Source organism: Xenopus laevis, chromosome 3L (assembly GCF_017654675.1).
Source record: "Xenopus laevis strain J_2021 chromosome 3L, Xenopus_laevis_v10.1, whole genome shotgun sequence".
Classification (NCBI taxonomy): Eukaryota; Metazoa; Chordata; class Amphibia; order Anura; family Pipidae; genus Xenopus; species Xenopus laevis.
In genome coordinates, this window is record NC_054375.1 from 141,905,463 (window position 1) to 141,925,234 (window position 19,772).

Below are 19,772 nucleotides of genomic sequence, written 5' to 3' on the forward strand. Positions count from 1 at the left end.
TGCTGAAATCCAGCTGTTTAACAGTTCTTCTCTTTCTGCATCATTTGAAATCCTGGCAGGGAAGGAGGGACTAAACACTGATGTTACACATTGTAACAACTTCTCCACAGCTTACAGACAGCATGCAGGAACTACATAACCCACAATGCATTGCACTGGGATGTTCCTTTCCTTATTGAAATCACATGTGCAGGGAATTGTGGGGGTTGGAGGATACAGGCTGAGGACAGGTGGTTGTTGATACAAAGTAACAGTAGTCAGCCAGCTCAGCAAAGTAGTCAGACAGATCAGTAAAGTAGTCAGACAGATCAGTAAAGTAGTCAGACAGACCAGCAGGAGGCTAGGCTTCCAAACCATTAAAAATCATGAAAAGTCTTTTATTTGATGTATATTGCAAAGTTTTAATATGAGATTGTCCTTATAGTAGTCATCCGTGTGTTAAGTGCTTCTCAACAAGCCACAGTCCCCGTGCCAGACTGCAAGGATTCCAAGTAAATCGAAAAATAGCCGGAGAGCACACCATTATGTTTTAAAAGGTTTTCATTTTTATTTTGCAGACAATCCTGCACAAAATGTTTCGGCTACAACAGCCTTCATCAGGTGCATGCACCTGATGAAGGCTGTTGTAGCCGAAACATGTTGTGCAGGATTGACTGCAAAATAAAAATTATATTGCACAGTTGCTTGAAATTATGTTTACTTTTTACAAAGTTATGTTTGTGTTGCGTTCCCCTTTAACGAAATTCAGGGATTCTGCTCAGCAGGGACAAAGATAAGAAATGTATCAACTAAATGTATCAATTTAGAACCGGTTACAGGGTCAGCGACCCTCCCTCGCAAAGCTGCTTTAGAAATGTAAAAAATTACACTTACGCCTCAATATTAACATAAAAAATAGAAAGTTATTTGGAAAAAGTATTTATTTCTGGTGAACTATCTGAAACCAACTGAACTGAAAAAAAGTGTTGGAAGGTGAACAGCCCCTTTAAGAGGTGCCCGGCCGTGCTGCATTTCCTGGATCAGCCGGGACCCCCTTAAGCTGCTGAAGTAGGAGCCAAGTTACACTGAAGTAGGAGCTGAGTCCACTCCAAAAGGATCCGAGGAAGAAAGGTAAGTACTGTATTGAGGAAGCTGTCACTATGCCAACAGCGACAACCGCCTCAACCAATATGGCAGCCGAGTTCACGCTGGAGGAAAAAAAAACCGCGCGCGCACGTGATGACGTATTCTCCTTTGCGTACGAAGCGCCGCTAGTACCCGGCTGTGACGATTTTGCGCCGTGTGTCTGGAGCTGCGAGACGGAAGATGCCGGATAAACATATATTAATCGTAAGTGGAACGTGGCTCTGTCCCGGATTTGTGTTCATAGAATGTGTGTGGGGGAAGCGCCGGCTTCCTGGTGTCCATCAATACACGCTTTATTCTCTCTGCTCTTGTATTGATTTGCCTAAACGTGTCTGTGCGGGTCTTCTTTGAATAATACACTTTCTCATCTGCTGTACGGCAGCCCTGTGTTGCTTTACGGCTGAGATTCCAGAGATATTTACACCACTGGGGGGTCTGAGCGCTCATCTGACATTTTATAGGATTATTAAAGGGCTATTTCACGTAGAGTTACCCTTTATTATCTTCTATAAGGGCTACTTTTCAATTGGTCTTCATTGTGTCTTTTTTATGGTTTTTGAACGATTTCTGACTCTTTAAAACTGGGGTCACTGACCCCATCTAGAAGCAAATTAGTTGTAAAGCTACACACTGATTGTTGTTGCTGCTTTGTATTTCTGTCCAGGCCCTATTCCTATTCCAGTCTCCTTATTCAAATCTGGGCATGGTTGCTAGGGGAATTTGGAACCTAGAAACCAGATGGTTGAAATTTCAAGCTGCTGAATAAAAAGCTAAATAACACAAAAACGACAAATAATAAAAAAAAAAAAATTGAAACCAATTGCAAATTGTCTCAGAATATCACCCTTTACATTATATTAAAGGTTTATTTAAAGGAACGGTAACATTAAAAAGGTGTTTTAAATGAATTGTCCAGTGTAAAAATAAAAACTGGCTAAATAGATAGGCTGTGCAAAATAAAAAAATGTTTCTAATATAGTTAGTTAGCCAAAAATGTAATGTATAAAGCCTGGAGTGACTGGATGTGTAACATAATAGCCAGAACACTACTTCCTGCTTTGCAGCTCTCTTGGTTTACACTGATTGGTTACCAGGCAGTAACCAATCCGATACTTGCGGGGGGGGGCACATGGGTCATAACTGTTGCTTTTGAATCTGAGCTGAATGCTGAGGATCAATTACAAACTTACTGAACAGTTATGTCCATGTGGGTCCCCTTATAGTCGCTGACTAACTCAGAGTTAGAGAGCTTAAAGTAGTGTTCTGGCTATTATGTTACACATCCAGTCACTCCAGCCTTTATACATTACATTTTTGGCAAACTAACTTTATTAGAAACATTTTTTATTTTGCACAGTCTATTTATTTACCCCGTTTTTATTTTCACACTGAACTGTTCCTTTAAAGTAATAATATACGGTTGCCCCGTACTGGTAACACTGATGTGTTTGCTTTAGAAACACTACTATTGTTGATATAAATACACTGCTGTGTAGCCATGGGGGCAGCCATTTAGGGTTAGTTCACACAGGACGTTGTTTTGGGGAGATTTGGTCGCCGCAAAAACGAGGCGATTAGTCGCCAGGCGACTAAATCTCCCCAAAATGCCCTGTGTGGACTTACCCTAAAAGGAGAAAAGCCTCAGGTTACACAGCAGATAAGCTCTGTAGAACATAATGGTGTTATCTCTTATCCACTATTTAGACCAGAGACACAAACAAAGATTCGGGGAGATTTAGTCGCCTGGTGACAAATCTGCTCTTCTTCGGCGGCTAATCTCCCCGAAAAGCCTTCCCGCCGACTAGAACCTAAATCGTCGGCAGAATGGCACTCGGAGCGCCTCATTTTCCAAAGTTTTCTCATGAGGCAAATTTGGGCGACTACGGAAAATGAAGCGTTCCGAGTGCCATCTAGCCGGTGGAAAGGCAGTTGGCGCCGGGCGGCTACTAAATCTCCCCTAATCTTCGTGTGTGTCACTGCCCTGTACCTGTGCCATATAGACTTTTTTTTTTCTATTTCCGCCATTAATACACAGCAGTTTGTTTATATAAACAATAGTAGTGTTTCTGAAGCAAACACACCAGTTTTACCAGTGCAGGGCAACACTGCATTATATTTTCATTACTTTAAAGGGTCAGTTCAGCTGTTTTCCGATTGTTCCCCAGGAATAAAGACTTTTTTAAATTACTTTCCATTATTTATTTTTTACTGTTTTTCCAAAATCCAAGTGTAAAGTTGAATGTCCCTGTCTCTGGTGTTTCAGTCTGGCAGCTCAGTAATTCAGGTGCAGACTCTGAACTGTTACAATTTTGCAGCATTTAGTTGATACATTTCTCAGCAGCATCTCTGGAGTATTAGTAACTATTGTATCAATTCTAACAGCTGCCTGTAATGAAACCCAGAGATTCTGCTCAGCAGGGACAAAGATAAGAAATGTATCAACTAAATGTATCCGTTTAGAACAGTTTAAAAACTCGGCTGCTTTAGAAGGTGAAAAATTAAACTTTACACTTCAATATTAGAAAAACCGGTGACCTAGAAAATAGAAAATAATTGGAAAACGTCTTTATTTCTGAACTGTCTGAAAACAACTAGTTGTTTGAAGGTGAACAACCCCTTTAAAACACTTTAAATGTTTTGGTGTTCCTTTAAGGGGTCATTTACTTCTAACTGCTGTATGTATGCATAACTGCATGCGTGATTCTGGAAAGTGTTGTCACTGGGCAACAAGGCTCACATTCTAATGGGGCAAGTAAGCTCTTAATGACTCCATTTCAGCTGGCAGCAAGGTTTGGATCAGGAGCAATTATTCTGCTCCCCTCTCTGTGCTGTTGTTATTCAGTCATTTGTGCTCGGACCTGTCCCCCCAAAGCCGACTCCCAGCATCCTCTGCCAGCTGCCAGCAGAGTGTGGATCCCTCTATTCTGTATATTTTGTAGTGCTATGTTGGTAGAAGAGTTGGCCTGCCCCTCCATTGCCTGTATATACAGATATGTGTAAGGGTTTGTGAATACTCACAGCTGCATTCTGCACACAGGAGGAAGATGATTTGCAATATGAAGAAGAAATACTGCGCAACCCATATTCAGTCAAGTGCTGGATGCGCTACCTAGAGAGCAAGCTTTCCGGCCCATCACATGCACTAAACCTGGTGTACGAGAGAGCGCTAAAGGAGCTGCCAGGAAGGTGAGTATTTGGGCATTGAAGCTGTTAGAGGAAAACATTATGTGCCAGATCCACCTGCTGATGCTTCTGCTGTTTGTCCTGCAGTTACAAGCTGTGGTACGCTTACCTGAAGCAGCGGCGAAAACAAGTCAAGAGGAGATGTGTCACCGATCCGGCCTTTGAGGAAGTGAATAACTGCCATGAGCGAGCCCTTGTCTTTATGCACAAGGTGAGGAAGCCCCTTATCCACCCTACTCTTATCTCTTTTACTCTTGTGCACATATAGCTTTGTAAGTCTTCCTCACTCTGATCCATTGTGCCAGGCTTCTTCTGGCTTATACGGACATGTGCCATAAGTTAATTTCTTCCATTTCCCGAATCTTATTCATGTGCTTTTTTTATTTAGATGCCCAGAATCTGGTTGGATTATTGCCAGTTTCTTATGGATCAATGTAAAATTACCCGTGCCAGGAGGACATTCGATCGAGCATTGCGTGCTCTACCCATCACCCAACACCACCGTATCTGGCCCCTCTACTTGCGTTTTGTAAGAGCCCATCCATTGCCCGAGACCGCCGTCAGGGTCTATAGGAGATATCTCAAGGTAAGAGACACTTCATGTGGTTTGTGCATGTGATGATGTTATTTATAGCTCTCCCTTCCGAGACTGTTGGTGGTGTTAAATATCTCATTTTACATACAGTAGAAAGCCCACATTTTACGTTTTTCAGGGAGACCAGGAAGCAATTGTGTAAAATCTGGGAAGATGTCAAATCAAGGAAATTTGTTCTGAAAGTACTGAAAGGACTTAAAGGATATAAGCACAAAAGTAAATTTTCCTTTGAAATACAATATTTACTGCTTTAATAACAAGAGTTAAAGGGATACTGTCATGGGAAAAATGTTTTTTTTTTCAAAATGAATCAGTTAATAGTGCTGCTCCAGCAGAATTCTGCACTGAAATCCATTTCTCAAAAGAGCAAACAGATTTTTTTTATATTCAGTTTTGAAATCTGACATGGGGCTAGACATATTGTCAATTTCCCAGCTGCCCCAAGTCATGTGACTTGTGCTCTGATAAACTTCAATCACTCTTTACTGCTGTACTGCAAGTTGGAGTGAAATCACCCCCCTCCCTTCCCCCCCAGCAGCCAAACAAAAGAACAATGGGAAGGTAACCAGATAACAGCTCCCTAACACAAGATAACAGCTGCCTGGTAGATCTAAGAACAACACTCAATAGTAAAAACCCATGTCCCACTGAGACACATTCAGTTACATTGAGAAGGAAAAACAGCAGCCTGCCAGAAAGTATTTCTCTCCTAAAGTGCAGGCCCAAGTCACATGACCTGGGGCAGCTGGGAAATTGACAAAATGTCTAGCCCCATGTCAGATTTTAAAATTGAATATAAAAAAATCTGTTTGCTCTTTTGAGAAATGGATTTCAGTGCAGAATTCTGCTGGAGCAGCACTATTAACTGATGTGTTTTGAAAAAAACATGTTTTCCGATGACAGGATCCCTTTAAGCATTGCAGCATTAATATTACATTATTATTATAACCTAAAGCAATAAGTGATTGGCGCAGGACTGTATGAGACTAATTGGAATTGACCTTTTACAGACAGAACCAGGGCAAAATATACATCTGGTTAGTATTTTTACTTGACTAATGATATCCAATAACAGAGGACAAACAGCAATTTTTGGGAACATCAGGGCAGCATTTTTATGTAAAATCCAGGAAAACATGATGTAAAACCAGGGAAATGCACCCATTGAAATGCATTACTAATTGTTGGGACCACAAATAAATAATGTAAAATGTGGGGAAACTTAAAACCAGGGGTTTGGCTGTATGTTTAATACACCACTTTGGATTGAGTATGAATAGCACCAAGTAGTTTGTATGATATGACTGATAAAGGGCTTCCTCCCCTTCAACCCACAAGCTGTATTAAATTGGGTTGGGCCAAATATCCGATCATACAGAGGTCTGTGAAGACCCATCATATGAGTGTTGCATCAATGTGCAGATACAGTGCTCACCCAATGGGATTTTCGAGCTTAGCCAGATTCGGTCAGGCAGGTCCTATCTAAGATCCCTACACACGGGCCAGTTAGCAGCCAACTCGGTGCCTTCATTATGGTGGTTGTAAGAAGCCAGGTTAATGTGCCACCTTTTTATTGTAGCTGTCGCCAGAGAATGCAGAGGAGTACATAGAGTACCTCCGTTCCATCGACAGACTGGATGAAGCAGCTTCCCGATTGGCAGCTATTGTAAATCAGGATGGTTTTGTCTCAAAGGAAGGGAAGTCCAATTACCAGGTTTGTCAGAATGGTATACTTAAAGGGATACTGTCATGGGATTTTTTTTTTTTTCTTCAAAATGCATCAGTTAATAGTGCTGCTCCAGCAGAATTCTGCACTGAAATACGTTTCTCAAAAGAGCAAACCGCTTTCTTCATATTTAATTTTGAAATCTGACATGGGGTTAGACATATTGTCCGTTTCCCAGCTGCCCCCAGTCATGTGACTTGTGCTCTGATAAACTTCATTCACTCTTTACTGCTGTACTGCAAGTTGGAGTGATATCACCCCCCTCCCTTTCCGATCCACCCAGCAGCCTAACAACAGAACAATGGGAAGGTAACCAGATAACAGCTCCCTAACACAAGATAACAGCTGCCTGGTAGATCTAAGAACAACACTCAATAGTAAAAATCCAGGTCCCACTTCGACACATTCAGTTAAATTGAGTAGGAGAAACAACAGCCTGCGAGAAAGCAGTTCCATCCTAAAGTGCTGGCTCTTTCTGAAAGCACATGACCAGGCAAAATGACCTGAGATGCACCTACACACCAATATTACAACTAAAACAAATACACCTACTGGTTCAGTAATTCAATTTTATATTATAGAGTGAATTATTTTCAGTGTATATTTAGACATAAAAACTATACCATAAAAATCATGACAGAATCCCTTTAATAGTGAGATGTTGTTTTTACCTCTTTAAATTAAGAAACAATGTTGACATTTGCCGCTATTATGCCCACTAGCTATGGCAGCAGCTTTGCACACTTCTGTCCCAACATCCCGGCTCCGTTCGATCACTGGACGCTGCAGCCATTATCAGAGGGGGACTTACACGATTTACAGACCAGAGGGGCAAGCTGTGGTGCGCCCTGGCTGAATATCACACTCGCAGTGGCCATTTTGAGAAGGTAACTATTTCATGTCTAATTTTATATCATGTTATATATTGGCAATTGCTTCTGTGATTCCTTTGTAAACCCTTGTGTAAAGGCCTCTGATTTATTAACTTGTAAATTATTACTCATTTCTCAAAGGCGCGAGATGTCTATGAGGAAGCAATTCAGACAGTTACGACAGTAAGAGACTTCACTCAAGTGTTTGACAGCTATGCTCAGTTTGAAGAGAGTGTCATTGCTGCAAAGATGGAGACAGTCAGTGATCTGGGTAAAGAGGATGAGGGTAAGAAACCGTCCTTTTTATTTTTTTAATGCCCATCAGCACTTTTATTCACTCCCATACAAACGTGTGCCGTTTCTCTCTCCTCAGATGACTTGGATCTTGAACTGAGACTGGCTCGTTTTGAGCAGCTGATAGAACGCAGGCCACTCTTACTCAATGCTGTGTTACTGCGACAGAACCCACACAATGTTCATGAGTGGCACAAGCGGGTTCAGCTATATAAAGACAAGCCTCACGAGGTACACTGTTTACTAGTTCTCTCCGTGCACCACACAATTGAGACTAAAAGCTTTGCCCCAAGGGAGAGATGGTGCCTATAGTAAGAGTGGTATGATTGTCTCTAGGAAGGGAGTGTGACTGTGGGATAGCAGGTATAGTAGGGAGAGATGGTGCCTATAGTAACAGTGGGATAATAGTCTCTGGGAAGGGAGTGTGACTGTGGGATAGCAGGTATAGTAGGGAGAGATGGTGTCTATAGTAACAGTGGGATAATAGTCTCTGGGAAGGGAGTGTGACTGTGGGATAGCAGGTATAGTAGGGAGAGATGGTGTCTATAGTAACAGTGGGAATAATAGTCTCTGGGAAGGGAGTGTGACTGTGGGATAGCAGGTATAGTAGGGAGAGATGGTGCCTATAGTAACAGTGGATAATAGTCTCTGGGAAGGGAGTGTGACTGTGGGATAGCAGGTATAGTAGGGAGAGATGGTGCCTATAGTAACAGTGGGATAATAGTCTCTGGGAAGGGAGTGTGACTGTGGGATAGCAGGTATAGTAGGGAGAGATGGTGTCTATAGTAACAGTGGATAATACTCTCTGGGAAGGGAGTGTGACTGTGGGATAGCAGGTATAGTAGGGAGAGATGGTGCCTATAGTAACAGTGGGATAATAGTCTCTGGGAAGGGAGTGTGACTATGGGATAGCAGGTATAGTAGGGAGAGATGGTGTCTATAGTAACAGTGGTATAATAGTCTCTGGGAAGGGAGTGTGACTGTGGGATAGCAGGTATAGTAGGGAGAGATGTTGTCTATAGTAACAGTGGTATAATAGTCTCTGGGAAGGGAGTGTGACTGTGGGATAGCAGGTATAGTAGGGAGAGATGGTGCCTATAGTAACAGTGGATAATAGTCTCTGGGAAGGGAGTGTGACTGTGGGATAGCAGGTATAGTAGGGAGAGATGGTGTCTATAGTAACAGTGGATAATAGTCTCTGGGAAGGGAGTGTGACTGTGGGATAGCAGGTATAGTAGGGAGAGATGGTGCCTATAGTAACAGTGGATAATAGTCTCTGGGAAGGGAGTGTGACTGTGGGATAGCAGGTATAGTAGGGAGAGATGGTGCCTATAGTAGCAGTGGGATAATAGTCTCTGGGAAGGGAGTGTGACTGTGGGATAGCAGGTATAGTAGGGAGAAATGGTGTCTATAGTAACAGTGGATAATAGTCTCTGGGAAGGGAGTGTGACTGTGGGATAGCAGGTATAGTAGGGAGAGATGGTGCCTATAGTAACAGTGGATAATAGTCTCTGGGAAGGGAGTGTGACTGTGGGATAGCAGATGTTGCAGTGGATAAATCCTATAAGGTGCTGATGATAACATTTCATTGCAGATAATAAACACGTACACCGAAGCCGTTCAGACTGTGGATCCTGCAAAGGCAACTGGGAAACCGAACAGTCTCTGGGTATCATTTGCTAAATTCTATGAGGAAAACGGTCAGATCGAAGATGTGAGTATTTTCCTTTTTTTTTAATAAAGTTTTAGTAGCAATAGGTAATATTGTATTTTTTATTAAAAAAAATCTCTGTCTCCAAATACAACCTGCTGACACCTTCTGGTTTGGTTGGGCCAGGCTCGGGCAATCCTGCAAAGGGCAACGCTGGTACAATACACACATGTGGATGACTTGGCCTCAGTGTGGTGCCAGTTTGGGGAGATGGAACTGAGACATGAAAACTATGATGCGGCGCTTAAGATACTACGGGTAAGAGATTTAAAGAGACAAAGGCTTAAGAATTGGGGGTTCAATGGTCCTGCTTGATTAGCTTCTGTATAATGTGCTTTTAGTTAAATAATCTTCCTTCTCGTTTCTTCAGAAAGCCACCGCTGTGCCGGCAAGGAAGGCTGAATATTTTGATTCCTCAGAGCCAGTCCAGAACCGACTGTACAAGTCCCTGCGAGTCTGGTCCATGTTGGCAGACTTAGAGGAGAGCCTGGGCACTTTTAAGGTACTCACTGTAATTGATAACTGTCAGTTATTTACACTTCCTGTGTTAGAAACTGCTGTGTCAGTTTCTTTGTTTGAAGAGACCAGCCCTCCCCCTCCCTTAGGCTCACAGAGTGATCCAACCCCACCCCCTCACCATGTTCCATTGTGAAGTGATGGATTCTGGGACTAGATGTCCTTCTGCTTTTCTAGGGAGGGACTTCACATCCCGCAATCTTTCACTTCACAATGGAACGAGGTGGGGAAGCAGTAGCATTACCCTGCGGGGCGGAGTTTAGAAATGGTTCTTCTTAATATCATGGTTTCCGTTCAGTCTGTGGAATCTACGTAAAAAAAAAAAAAGGAAATTACGGATATATATATGTGTTTCTAGAAGTTCAGAGACTAGGGTTGCCTAGCCAGTAAAACACCTGCCAGGGCTGGGGCCGGTATTACAAATTTACCGCCAATGTAGCTGCCGATAATTTGTAACACCCTTTACAAAAGCCCTCCGGTGGAAACTTGACTTGGCCCCGCCCCCTTCTGTGGCACACCACCTCCCCTTTTTGCATCAAGGCCCGTCCCTTTAGTTCCCGCCCCCACCACTGGCTGGTAAAGTTTCTTTAAAAATGTAGCAACCCTATCAGAGACCCATTTATTGTTTTGATTTTGTTGCTGATTTGTAGAATTGTCAGAGGATGATGGGATTTGTAGTTAACAGCTATATAGTGCCATGTGCTATTCCTCATTAATGTTTTTCCGTGATAAAGACTAACCTGTATTCTTAAAGGGATACTGTCATCGGAAAATGTGTTTTGTTTTTTTTTTGTTTTTTTCAAAACACATCAATTAATAGTGCTGCTCCAGCAGAATTCTGCACTGAAATCTGTTTTTTCAAAAACTATGTTTTTACATGTAATTTTGCAATCTGACATGAGGCTAGACATATTACCAGTTTCCCAAGTGCTCCCAGTCATGTGGCTTGTGCTCTTTTAAACTTCAGTCACTCTTTACTGCTGTACTGCAAGTTGGAGTGATATCACCCTCCTCCCCCAGCGCAGCCTAACAACAGATCAATAGGAAGGTAACCAGATAACAGCTCCCTAACACAAGATAACAGCTGCCTGGTAGATCTAAGAACAGCATTCAATAGTAGAAACCCATATCTTCCATTCAGTTACATTGAGTAGGAGAAACAGCCTGCCAGAAAGCAGTTCCATAGTGCAGCACTGGCTCTTTCCGAAAGCACATGACCAGGCAAAATGACCTGAGATGCACCTACACACCAATATTACAACTAAAAAAAATATACTTGCTGGTTCAGGAATGAAATTTTATATTGTAGAGTGAATTATTTGCAGTGTAAACAGTGTCATTTAGAAATAAAAACTAAATCACAAAAATCATGACGGAATCCCTTTAAAATCAAAGGAAACCCTTAATGTAAATATCTTTACTTCACAGTCCACAAAAGCCGTGTACGACCGGATAATTGACCTGCATATCGCAACTCCGCAAATTGTCATCAATTACGCCATGTTCCTGGAGGAGCACAACTACTTTGAGGAGAGCTTTAAGGTATATGCAGGTGTCTCTTCATGCTGCCAATTAACCAATGCCCTGTGTAATTGATTATTTAGGGTTTAGTATGAGCTGATATTCAGGTTTCAGTATGACTGTAGGACACAAACGTGTAAACAGAGGTCAGAATATAATTCCTGGCTGTCTACACACCACCTATAGAATATTAGAAGAAATATTAGCAGGTGTTGGAGAGGCAGATCTAGCCATTAAAGGAACAGTTCAGTATAAAAATATAAACTGGGTAAATAGATAGGCTGTGCTGTGTATAAAGGCTGGAGTGAGTTAATGTGTAACAGAACACTACTTCCTGCTTTGCATCTTTCTTGGTTTCCGCTGATTGGTTACCAGGCATAAACCAATCAGTGACTTGAGGGGGGGGGGGGGCACATGGGTCATAACAGTTGCTTTTGAATCTGAGCTGAATGCTGAGGATCAATTACAAACTCAGTGAACAGTTATGTCCCATGTTGCCCCCCTTATAATCACTGACTAACTCAGAGTTAGAGAGCTGAAAAGCAGGAAGTAGTGTTCTGGCTATTATGTTAGACATCCAATCACTCCAGCCTTTATACATTACATTTTTGGCTAACTAACTATATTAGATACATTTTTTATTTTGCACAGCCTATTTATTTACCCAATTTTTATTTTTACACTGAACTGTTCCTTTAAATATAAGGAAAGGCAATGAATTTTTATGGTGTTTATGGATTATTTTTTTCCTGGAGGGCTGTCTTTCCCTTATGAGCTGTGCTTTGTACAGGGCAATACTTAGGGCATCTTTTAAGTTTTTCTCTGTACAGCCTATGAGAAGGCAAAGGGGGGGGGGTTGTACTATTGCATTTTTTGTCTATATAAGTACACCTGAAACTATTATGAACTGGACACACCCCTAATAATGTCATAAACCCCTGCTCCTTGGCCATTACATTACACGTTCAGCAAGCATTTTGTAAGGGGAATGTAACACAATAGGAGGGCTGTAGGAGTTGATAGGAGGGGATTTGACAGCAGATTAGGTGAGACTAAACCTGTAAGCTCACTTGGATAAAAGCTGCAGGGTAGCATATAGTTATTTGGATAATTTCCCATGAAACCTATAAAAAGGGAGGCCATCATGGTGATTTAAACAGATGTTGTCATTTATTACCCTGTCCTCTTCACCAGGCCTATGAACGTGGTATCGCCTTGTTCCGGTGGCCCAATGTCTATGACATATGGAGTACTTACCTGTCCAAGTTCATTGCTCGTTATGGAGGGAAAAAGCTGGAGCGAGCTCGAGATCTGTTTGAGCAATCCCTGGACGGCTGCCCACGCAAGTTTGCCAAAAGTAAGATCAATCTCTGTGCTTGGTGGCAGGGAGTAAAGGGGAAGTTGAAGAGCGTATAAATTACGTTATCTGCTTTGGTCTCTGGCAGATATATTCCTTCTCTATGCCAAACTGGAAGAAGAGCACGGATTAGCTCGCCATGCCATGGCCTTATACGAGCGAGCCACGCAGGCTGTGGAGACAGGGGAACAATACGAGATGTTCAATATTTACATCAAGAGAGCTGCAGAAATCTACGGGGTCACCCACACGCGCACTATCTACGAGCGCGCCATTGAGGTACCCAGTTGTCTCCATTCCACCTCTAGACTAGGGCAGGTTGGGCATCTTTTGGTATTCCACTTGTTGCAGAACTCCACGTTTTAAAAGAGCTTTAGCTGTGTAAGTGATAGCCAACCTGCAACCCTCCAGTGTATTCTTTTTCCAACTTGCAAAAAGGTATGGGACCCATTATCCAGAAACCTGTTATCTTGAAAGCTCCAAATTAAAGGTGTTGTTCACCTTCCAACACTTTTTTCCAGTTCAGTTGGTTTCAGATAGTTTACCAAAAATACAGACTTTTTCAATTACTTTCCATTTTTAATTTTTTACAGTTTTTCCAAAATCTAAGTTTTAAGGGGACCCCTCCAGCTTCTAAATTTGATAAAGAGGCCACATAATACAGAAACCCCTAATATCCCCATCAACGTTATCGGTTTCTTCAAAAAGTATAAATAAATGCCATTTTCAGTTGTCGGTCAGCTCAGCAAAGTACTCAGACAGATCAGCAGGAGAGTAGGGTGCTCGGCTTAGGAAACTGTCAGAAACCATTAAGTTGATTAATTTCTCAGCAGCATCTCTGGGATATTCACAACTATTGTATTAATTCTAACAGCTGCCTTTAAGGGCTATTCCACACGGGGAGATAGCCACGCGTTTGCGGTCGCGGCGACAAAGCGCCGCACCAGTCGCCGCGACCGGCGCAGGCGACAGTTTTGTATGGGCGCCTATGTAAAAACGCCTGTGCTAACCACACGAGGCGATGCGCTTTTCAACAGTCGCCTGAAAATGCCTCGCCCAGGCTTTTTCAGGTGACTGTTGAAAAGCGCATCGCCTCGTGTGGTTAGCACAGGCGTTTTTACATAGGCGCCCATACAAAACTGTCGCCTGCGCCGGTCGCGGCGACTGCGTGGCGCTTTGTCGCCGCGACCGCAAACGCGTGGCTATCTCCCCGTGTGGACTAGCCCTTATGAAACTCAGAGATTCTGCTCAGCAGGGACGAAGATAAGAAATGTATCAACTAAATGTATCAGTTTAGAATAGATTACAGGGTCAGAGACCCCTCCCCCCCGAGCTGCTTTAGAAGGTGAAAAATGACACTTTACACTACAGTATTAGAAAAACAGTCACACATAGAAAATGGAAAGTAATTGAAAAAAAATCTTTATTTCTGGTGAACAATCTGAAACCAACTGAACTGAAAAAAGTGTTGGAAGGTGAATCACCCCTTTAAAGGAGAATTCAACCATTTACCAACCCCCCCCCCCGGGAAATGCCCCTAACTTATTACTTACCCCTTGGGGCAGATTCAGGCATCAGAGTTCACAGCAGCCATCTTCCGTCTTACTGAAGACCTGGAAAATGGCTGCTGTCAACTGTGATGCCTGAATCTGCACAGAGGGGTAATAAAGTTACTAGCATTTCCCCGGGGGGGGGGGGGGCAGCTAGGCTGGGGGTGGGAGGGGGGTCTACGTGGGGTGGGGGGTAGGGTTTTTGTTTTTTTTTGGAAAACTGTTAAATTCTCCTTTAAGGAAAGGCCGTCTGCCACAGACTCCTTTTTATCCAAATTTTAAAAAATTATTTCCTTTTTCTCTGTAATAATAAAACAGTAGTTTGTAATTGATCCCAACTAAGATATAATTAATCCTTATTGGAAGCAAAACCAGCCTATTGGATTTATTTCATGTTTACATGATTTTCTAGTAGACTTAAGGTATGAGGATCCAAATTATGGAAAGATCCATTATCTGGAAAACGCCAGGTCCCGAGCATTCTGGATAACCGGTCTCATACCTTTACTTGAACCTTAAAAATCTTTGTTTTAAGAGTCATGGCTGAGGGTCATGTGACCTGGAATAAGATGAACACCCATGGCCTGACTTGTATTGTTCTTTATTGGCTCAAAACAGTTGATCATGAACTCTTTCTGCTTCTTTAGCTGCTGCCAGATGAACAGTCCCGGGAGATGTGTTTGAGATTTGCCGACATGGAGTGCAAACTGGGAGAGATTGACAGAGCCAGAGCCATCTATTCTTACTGCTCCCAGATCTGTGATCCACGGGTGAGTGAGATTCAGCCTCATCATTTTGCCCTTTTCCTAGAGACAGGGCTCATTTATAAACACTGGGCAAATTGGCCCCTGGGCAGTAACCCATAGCAACCAATTAGTGATTAGCTTCTTTCAGCCAGCTTGCAGGTTGAACACTGAAAACAATCATCTGATTGGCTGCCATGGGTTACTGCCCAGGTATAAATGTGCCCAGTGTTTATAAATAACCCCAACAGAAGAGCTGTTGCTGCTTACAATATGCCTCCGAACTAATACATCTATGTAGTATATGGACAGGCCTGTGTCTTCCAGTTTGATGTCATTATATATCCGGCATCGCCTAGGGCAGGGGTCTCCAACCTTTTTACCTGTGAGCCTCATTCAGATGTAAAACGAGTTGGGGAGCAACTCAAACATGAAGAAGTCCCTTGGGGTGCCAAATAAGGGATGTGATTGGCTATTTGGTAGCTGGCAATTAAAACTCGCTTTCAGGCTCAGAATTCAAAATGAAGCACCTGCTTTGAGGACCCTGAGAGCAACATGTTACTCGCGAGCTACTGGTTGGGGATCACTGACCTTGGGCTAAAGTGATCTGCAGAAAACTCAGGCTTTAGGATTTCAGGGTGTACCAAGTAAAACACCCTCATTAGCATTCTGTGTGTACGCTTTTTAATGAAAGAGACATCACTATTGGGTGTATTCCTTCTCATGGCTGCTTTCAGTCCATGTAAAGCGCACACATTCTGGAGCCAATTCTAATTTTAATAACCTTGGCGATCATATCTCTCACCTCTGCAGCTCACAGCTGGGTTCTGGCAGACATGGAGGGACTTTGAAGTGCGACACGGGAATGAAGACACGCTGCGGGAGATGCTGCGAGTGAAAAGAAGCGTGCAGGCCAAGTACAACACTCAGGGCACATTCCTTGTGTCCCAGAAACTGCGAGCAGAAGGAGGAGCCAGTGAAGGGACTAAGGGTATATTTTTGGGAACCCAGGGCTGTTGTGTATATGCTGCTCCAACTGTCATCACGAACCTCTTTCTTCCTGGGGTCCCTTCTAACTTACTGATCAGTTTTATGAGCCTTATCAATGACAGGGATCCCTAAAATTGTGTGTGTATTCCCTAATGGCTTTTCTGTTTTAGAGCCGGCAGATGAAATGCAGGCGCTGGAGCAGAGAGCAGCAGTCGTTGCAGCCGAAGCCGAGAAAGATAAGCCTCAAATGAAGGAGAAGATCCTTTTTGTCAGGTTGGTTGACTGGATATTCCTATTGCACCTGTCTGGCAAGTGTCCCCTTTCTCCCAGTTCTAAGCCGAACCCTGTTTTGTTTTTTTTCTCCATCTCAGATCAGACGCCTCCCGTTCAGAACTGGCAGAGCTAACGCGTCAGTCCAATCCAGACGAGATTAACATTGGAGAGGACGACGAGTCGGAGGACGAGCTTGAACCAGACGGTAAGTATGGCGGTAATGTTGCTGCGAGATTGGTATCTGTGCTGGGCAGTATTATGTATAGGGCCTGGCAAACATCTGAGCTGTAAGTTAGGTTGAAAAGACACACGTCCATCAAGTTCAACATTTTATGTCTATATATAACCTGCCTAACTGCCAGTTGATCCAGAGGAAGATAAAAAACCCATTTGAAGCCTCTCGAATTTGTCTCAGAGGAGGAAAAAATTCCTTCCTGACTCCAAAATGGCAATGGGACCAGTCCCTGGATCAACTTGTACTATGAGCTATCTCCCATAACCCTGTATTTCCTCACTTGCTAAAAAGCCATGTAACCTGATCTAAATGACGCCATAGATATGTCAGGCGCGAAAATTTTAGTTTCATTAGTTGCAGCTCAGTCTCCATTTTAAGTAGGGATGCACGGAATCCAGGATTCGGCCTTTTTCAGGAGGATTCGGATTCAGCCTAATCCTTCTGCCCAGCTGAACCGAATCCTAATTAGCATATGCAAATTAGGGGCGAGGAGGGAAATCTTTGTTAATTTTCCCCTTCCCACCCCTGGAAATTAGGTATTCGGCCTAATCTTTCGCTGGGGGTTTAGCTCAATCCATTCATTGCATCCCTAATTGTAAGTTCTTATGAGATGAGGGAACTGTTACTGCTTTAGTGGCAATGTATCAGGCGTGTAGGTGGATTACACATAGGGTTGCCACCTGGCCGGTATTTTACTGGCCTTCCCGGTAAAATTGATGGTTGATCCCAATGTTATTAATAGGGAAAAAAGTTAAATATATAGGAAGACCGGTATTTTTTTCCCAGAAAAGGTGGCAACCCTAATTACACAAGGTTGGCTATACATAGACTGATATGGTTGATTATTACATTCACAAACTTATTAGATTCATGTAGGTTGAAGCTGTATCCTGACCAGGAAGTCACAGGCTCCCTATTATATTCTGCCCACTGATGCTTTCTGGGTATTTTACCCCAAAGAGATAATGTGTTGTGTTGCTCTGTATCTGTTTAACGTTCGATTCTTTTTTTGCCCACAGAAGTCCAGCTTGAGCAGAAATCTGTCCCAGCTTCCGTTTTCTCTGGAATTAATGATGATTGATCCCCTCCCTCCCCACTGCCCGGCACAAATTGCAAATAAAAACAGACAAACTTTTTGTTTTCCATTCTCATTGATTCTTTTTATATACAAATAATTGCAAAATCATTAATATAGATATTTATAATAAATCTATGTATATTTTATAAATACAAGACAAGTGTTAAGGGCTGAGGATTGTCAGCAGTGGAGTCCAGACTCGCTGACAGCTCCACGTAGCCCTCGGCCACTTTATTATTCAGCAGTAGCAGTGTTATAAATAGTGTAGAGAGGTCTCTTGGGGGGTGGAAGAAGGATATGGATCCTCAGGGGCAGGAACAATCTTACCATAAATTATAGGAAGGGAAATTAAGTGAATATATGTGGTGTGTTTCTCTGTTGGGGGGAAATAAGAATGGCTAGTGTTTCAGGTAGGCTCTTCCAGGGGGATCGGTTGTTGGGTTCCATCAAGACTGGGTGTGTATTTAGTACTAACACTGCATGGCTCGTTGCCAAAAAAAAACCCTAATCTACAGGGTGTAGCTAGTTTCATGCTTGAGAAAACCAATAAGATTGAACCAGGCTCTAGGAAACTGCAGTAGACATGCAGAAGTAACTTGTGCTCTCTGTAGTGGGAGGGGGATAAGAGTTTCAGTGGTGTCTCTGATTTAAGCACAGAAGAAGAAAAAAATCCATAACCCCATGAAGAAGACAAGACCTTGAAAGATGGCACACTACGTCGCGCTTGATCTCACTGGTTTAGGTTGTATTATTGACCAGAGCCTAGTTCTCATTAGCAGAAGGCTCCATGATTTTACAGGCTCCATCAACCACATCATGAAGTCCTCTTACATTACTTGGAATATATCAAGGGGGCCCCGAGCGCTTAGGTCTCCAGTAATGGAAGAATCATCTCTACCCCTTACTTTGAGACTTTGAGCAAATAAATGGCCTTAGCCAATTTAGTTAAACTCGTTGCAAATGTCCCAACTCTCTCCCTGTAGCTTCTGACGCTACTTAGATTCCCTCAGCCTCAAAGTCTATTGAAAACAGGCAAGATTTAATCTGAAACGGAACAGGCACATTCCCCCGCCAACTGTCACACGAGGAGAAGGAGACACAAGCTTATTGTAATACAAAGTAAAAAAAGTTTAAATTGTACTTTTACATTGTAATAACCCGATTTACTGTGGTTGGCAGATGAGAAGCGGCACTGAGTATCCAATGCTCCTTATTCCCAACAGACCACAAAGGTCAAACTGCCCCAAGTTACACACACACAATCTGTACAGTCTATAAAATATATCCTTTGATCCCTTGCTATACAGCACACAATATAAATACACATTAGCTTCTTATACATCCAATATTCACTCAGACTACTAGTATAGGCAAGCATGTAATGGGTGAGGGATGTCTTATTTGGACAGAAAAACAGAGGGGGCAGCATCAAGTCAGGTAGTGGGGATTCTGGTATTTGGGAGGGTGGAAGGAAACTTACACGTATGTCACCCCATGGGTGATTTGTGTCATAACAAGTGCTGTGGCCGTGTAGACATGATAAACAAAGGCAGTTAATGTGTTCAAGTTAAATAACCTACATCTTTAACCTCAAAAAAAAAAAAAAGATTGATAATGGCCCACTTTGCCCAAAGTAAGAAGAACTTTTTACCAAGTCTAGAGGTGGCCATACACAAGGAGAACGCCAAACGAGCCGATCTCTCCCCGATATTCCCACATTGAGGTGGACAATATTGACTGAGCCAATCATGGGCCCTGGGCGTTCGGTTCAGAATTGAGGGCATACGGGCGGTTGGATCGCGGGGCCGCATCAACAAAAAGACGTGGCCGACAGGGTTTTTTAACCTGCCCGACTTTCAGCCAGATATCAATCGGGGACGCCCATCGGATGGCCCCACAAACCAGCCAATAAGCTGCCGACTTGGTTTGTCGGCAGCTTTAAACGGCCTACAGGGGCCTTAGAGGAGAATTCAACCTGTAATAAAAAATAAAAAAACCCTTCC

At 42.8% G+C, this 19,772-nt stretch overlaps 1 protein-coding gene across 1 annotated transcript; it reads left to right on the forward strand.

Annotated features, from left to right (window-relative positions):
- The first annotated feature begins 1,267 nt into the window (after positions 1-1,267).
- xab2.L (XPA binding protein 2 L homeolog) lies at positions 1,268-17,836 on the forward strand. Its single transcript, NM_001097094.1, is given in 19 exon segments — positions 1,268-1,329; positions 4,163-4,311; positions 4,396-4,519; positions 4,697-4,894; positions 6,483-6,617; positions 7,352-7,516; positions 7,643-7,787; positions 7,875-8,026; positions 9,390-9,509; positions 9,633-9,764; positions 9,877-10,008; positions 11,451-11,564; positions 12,738-12,900; positions 12,989-13,179; positions 15,098-15,220; positions 16,007-16,184; positions 16,354-16,456; positions 16,555-16,661; positions 17,711-17,836. Coding segments are annotated over 19 exon segments (2,517 nt in total). The 5' UTR covers positions 1,268-1,305; the 3' UTR covers positions 17,773-17,836.
- Positions 17,837-19,772: the final 1,936 nt, after the last annotated feature.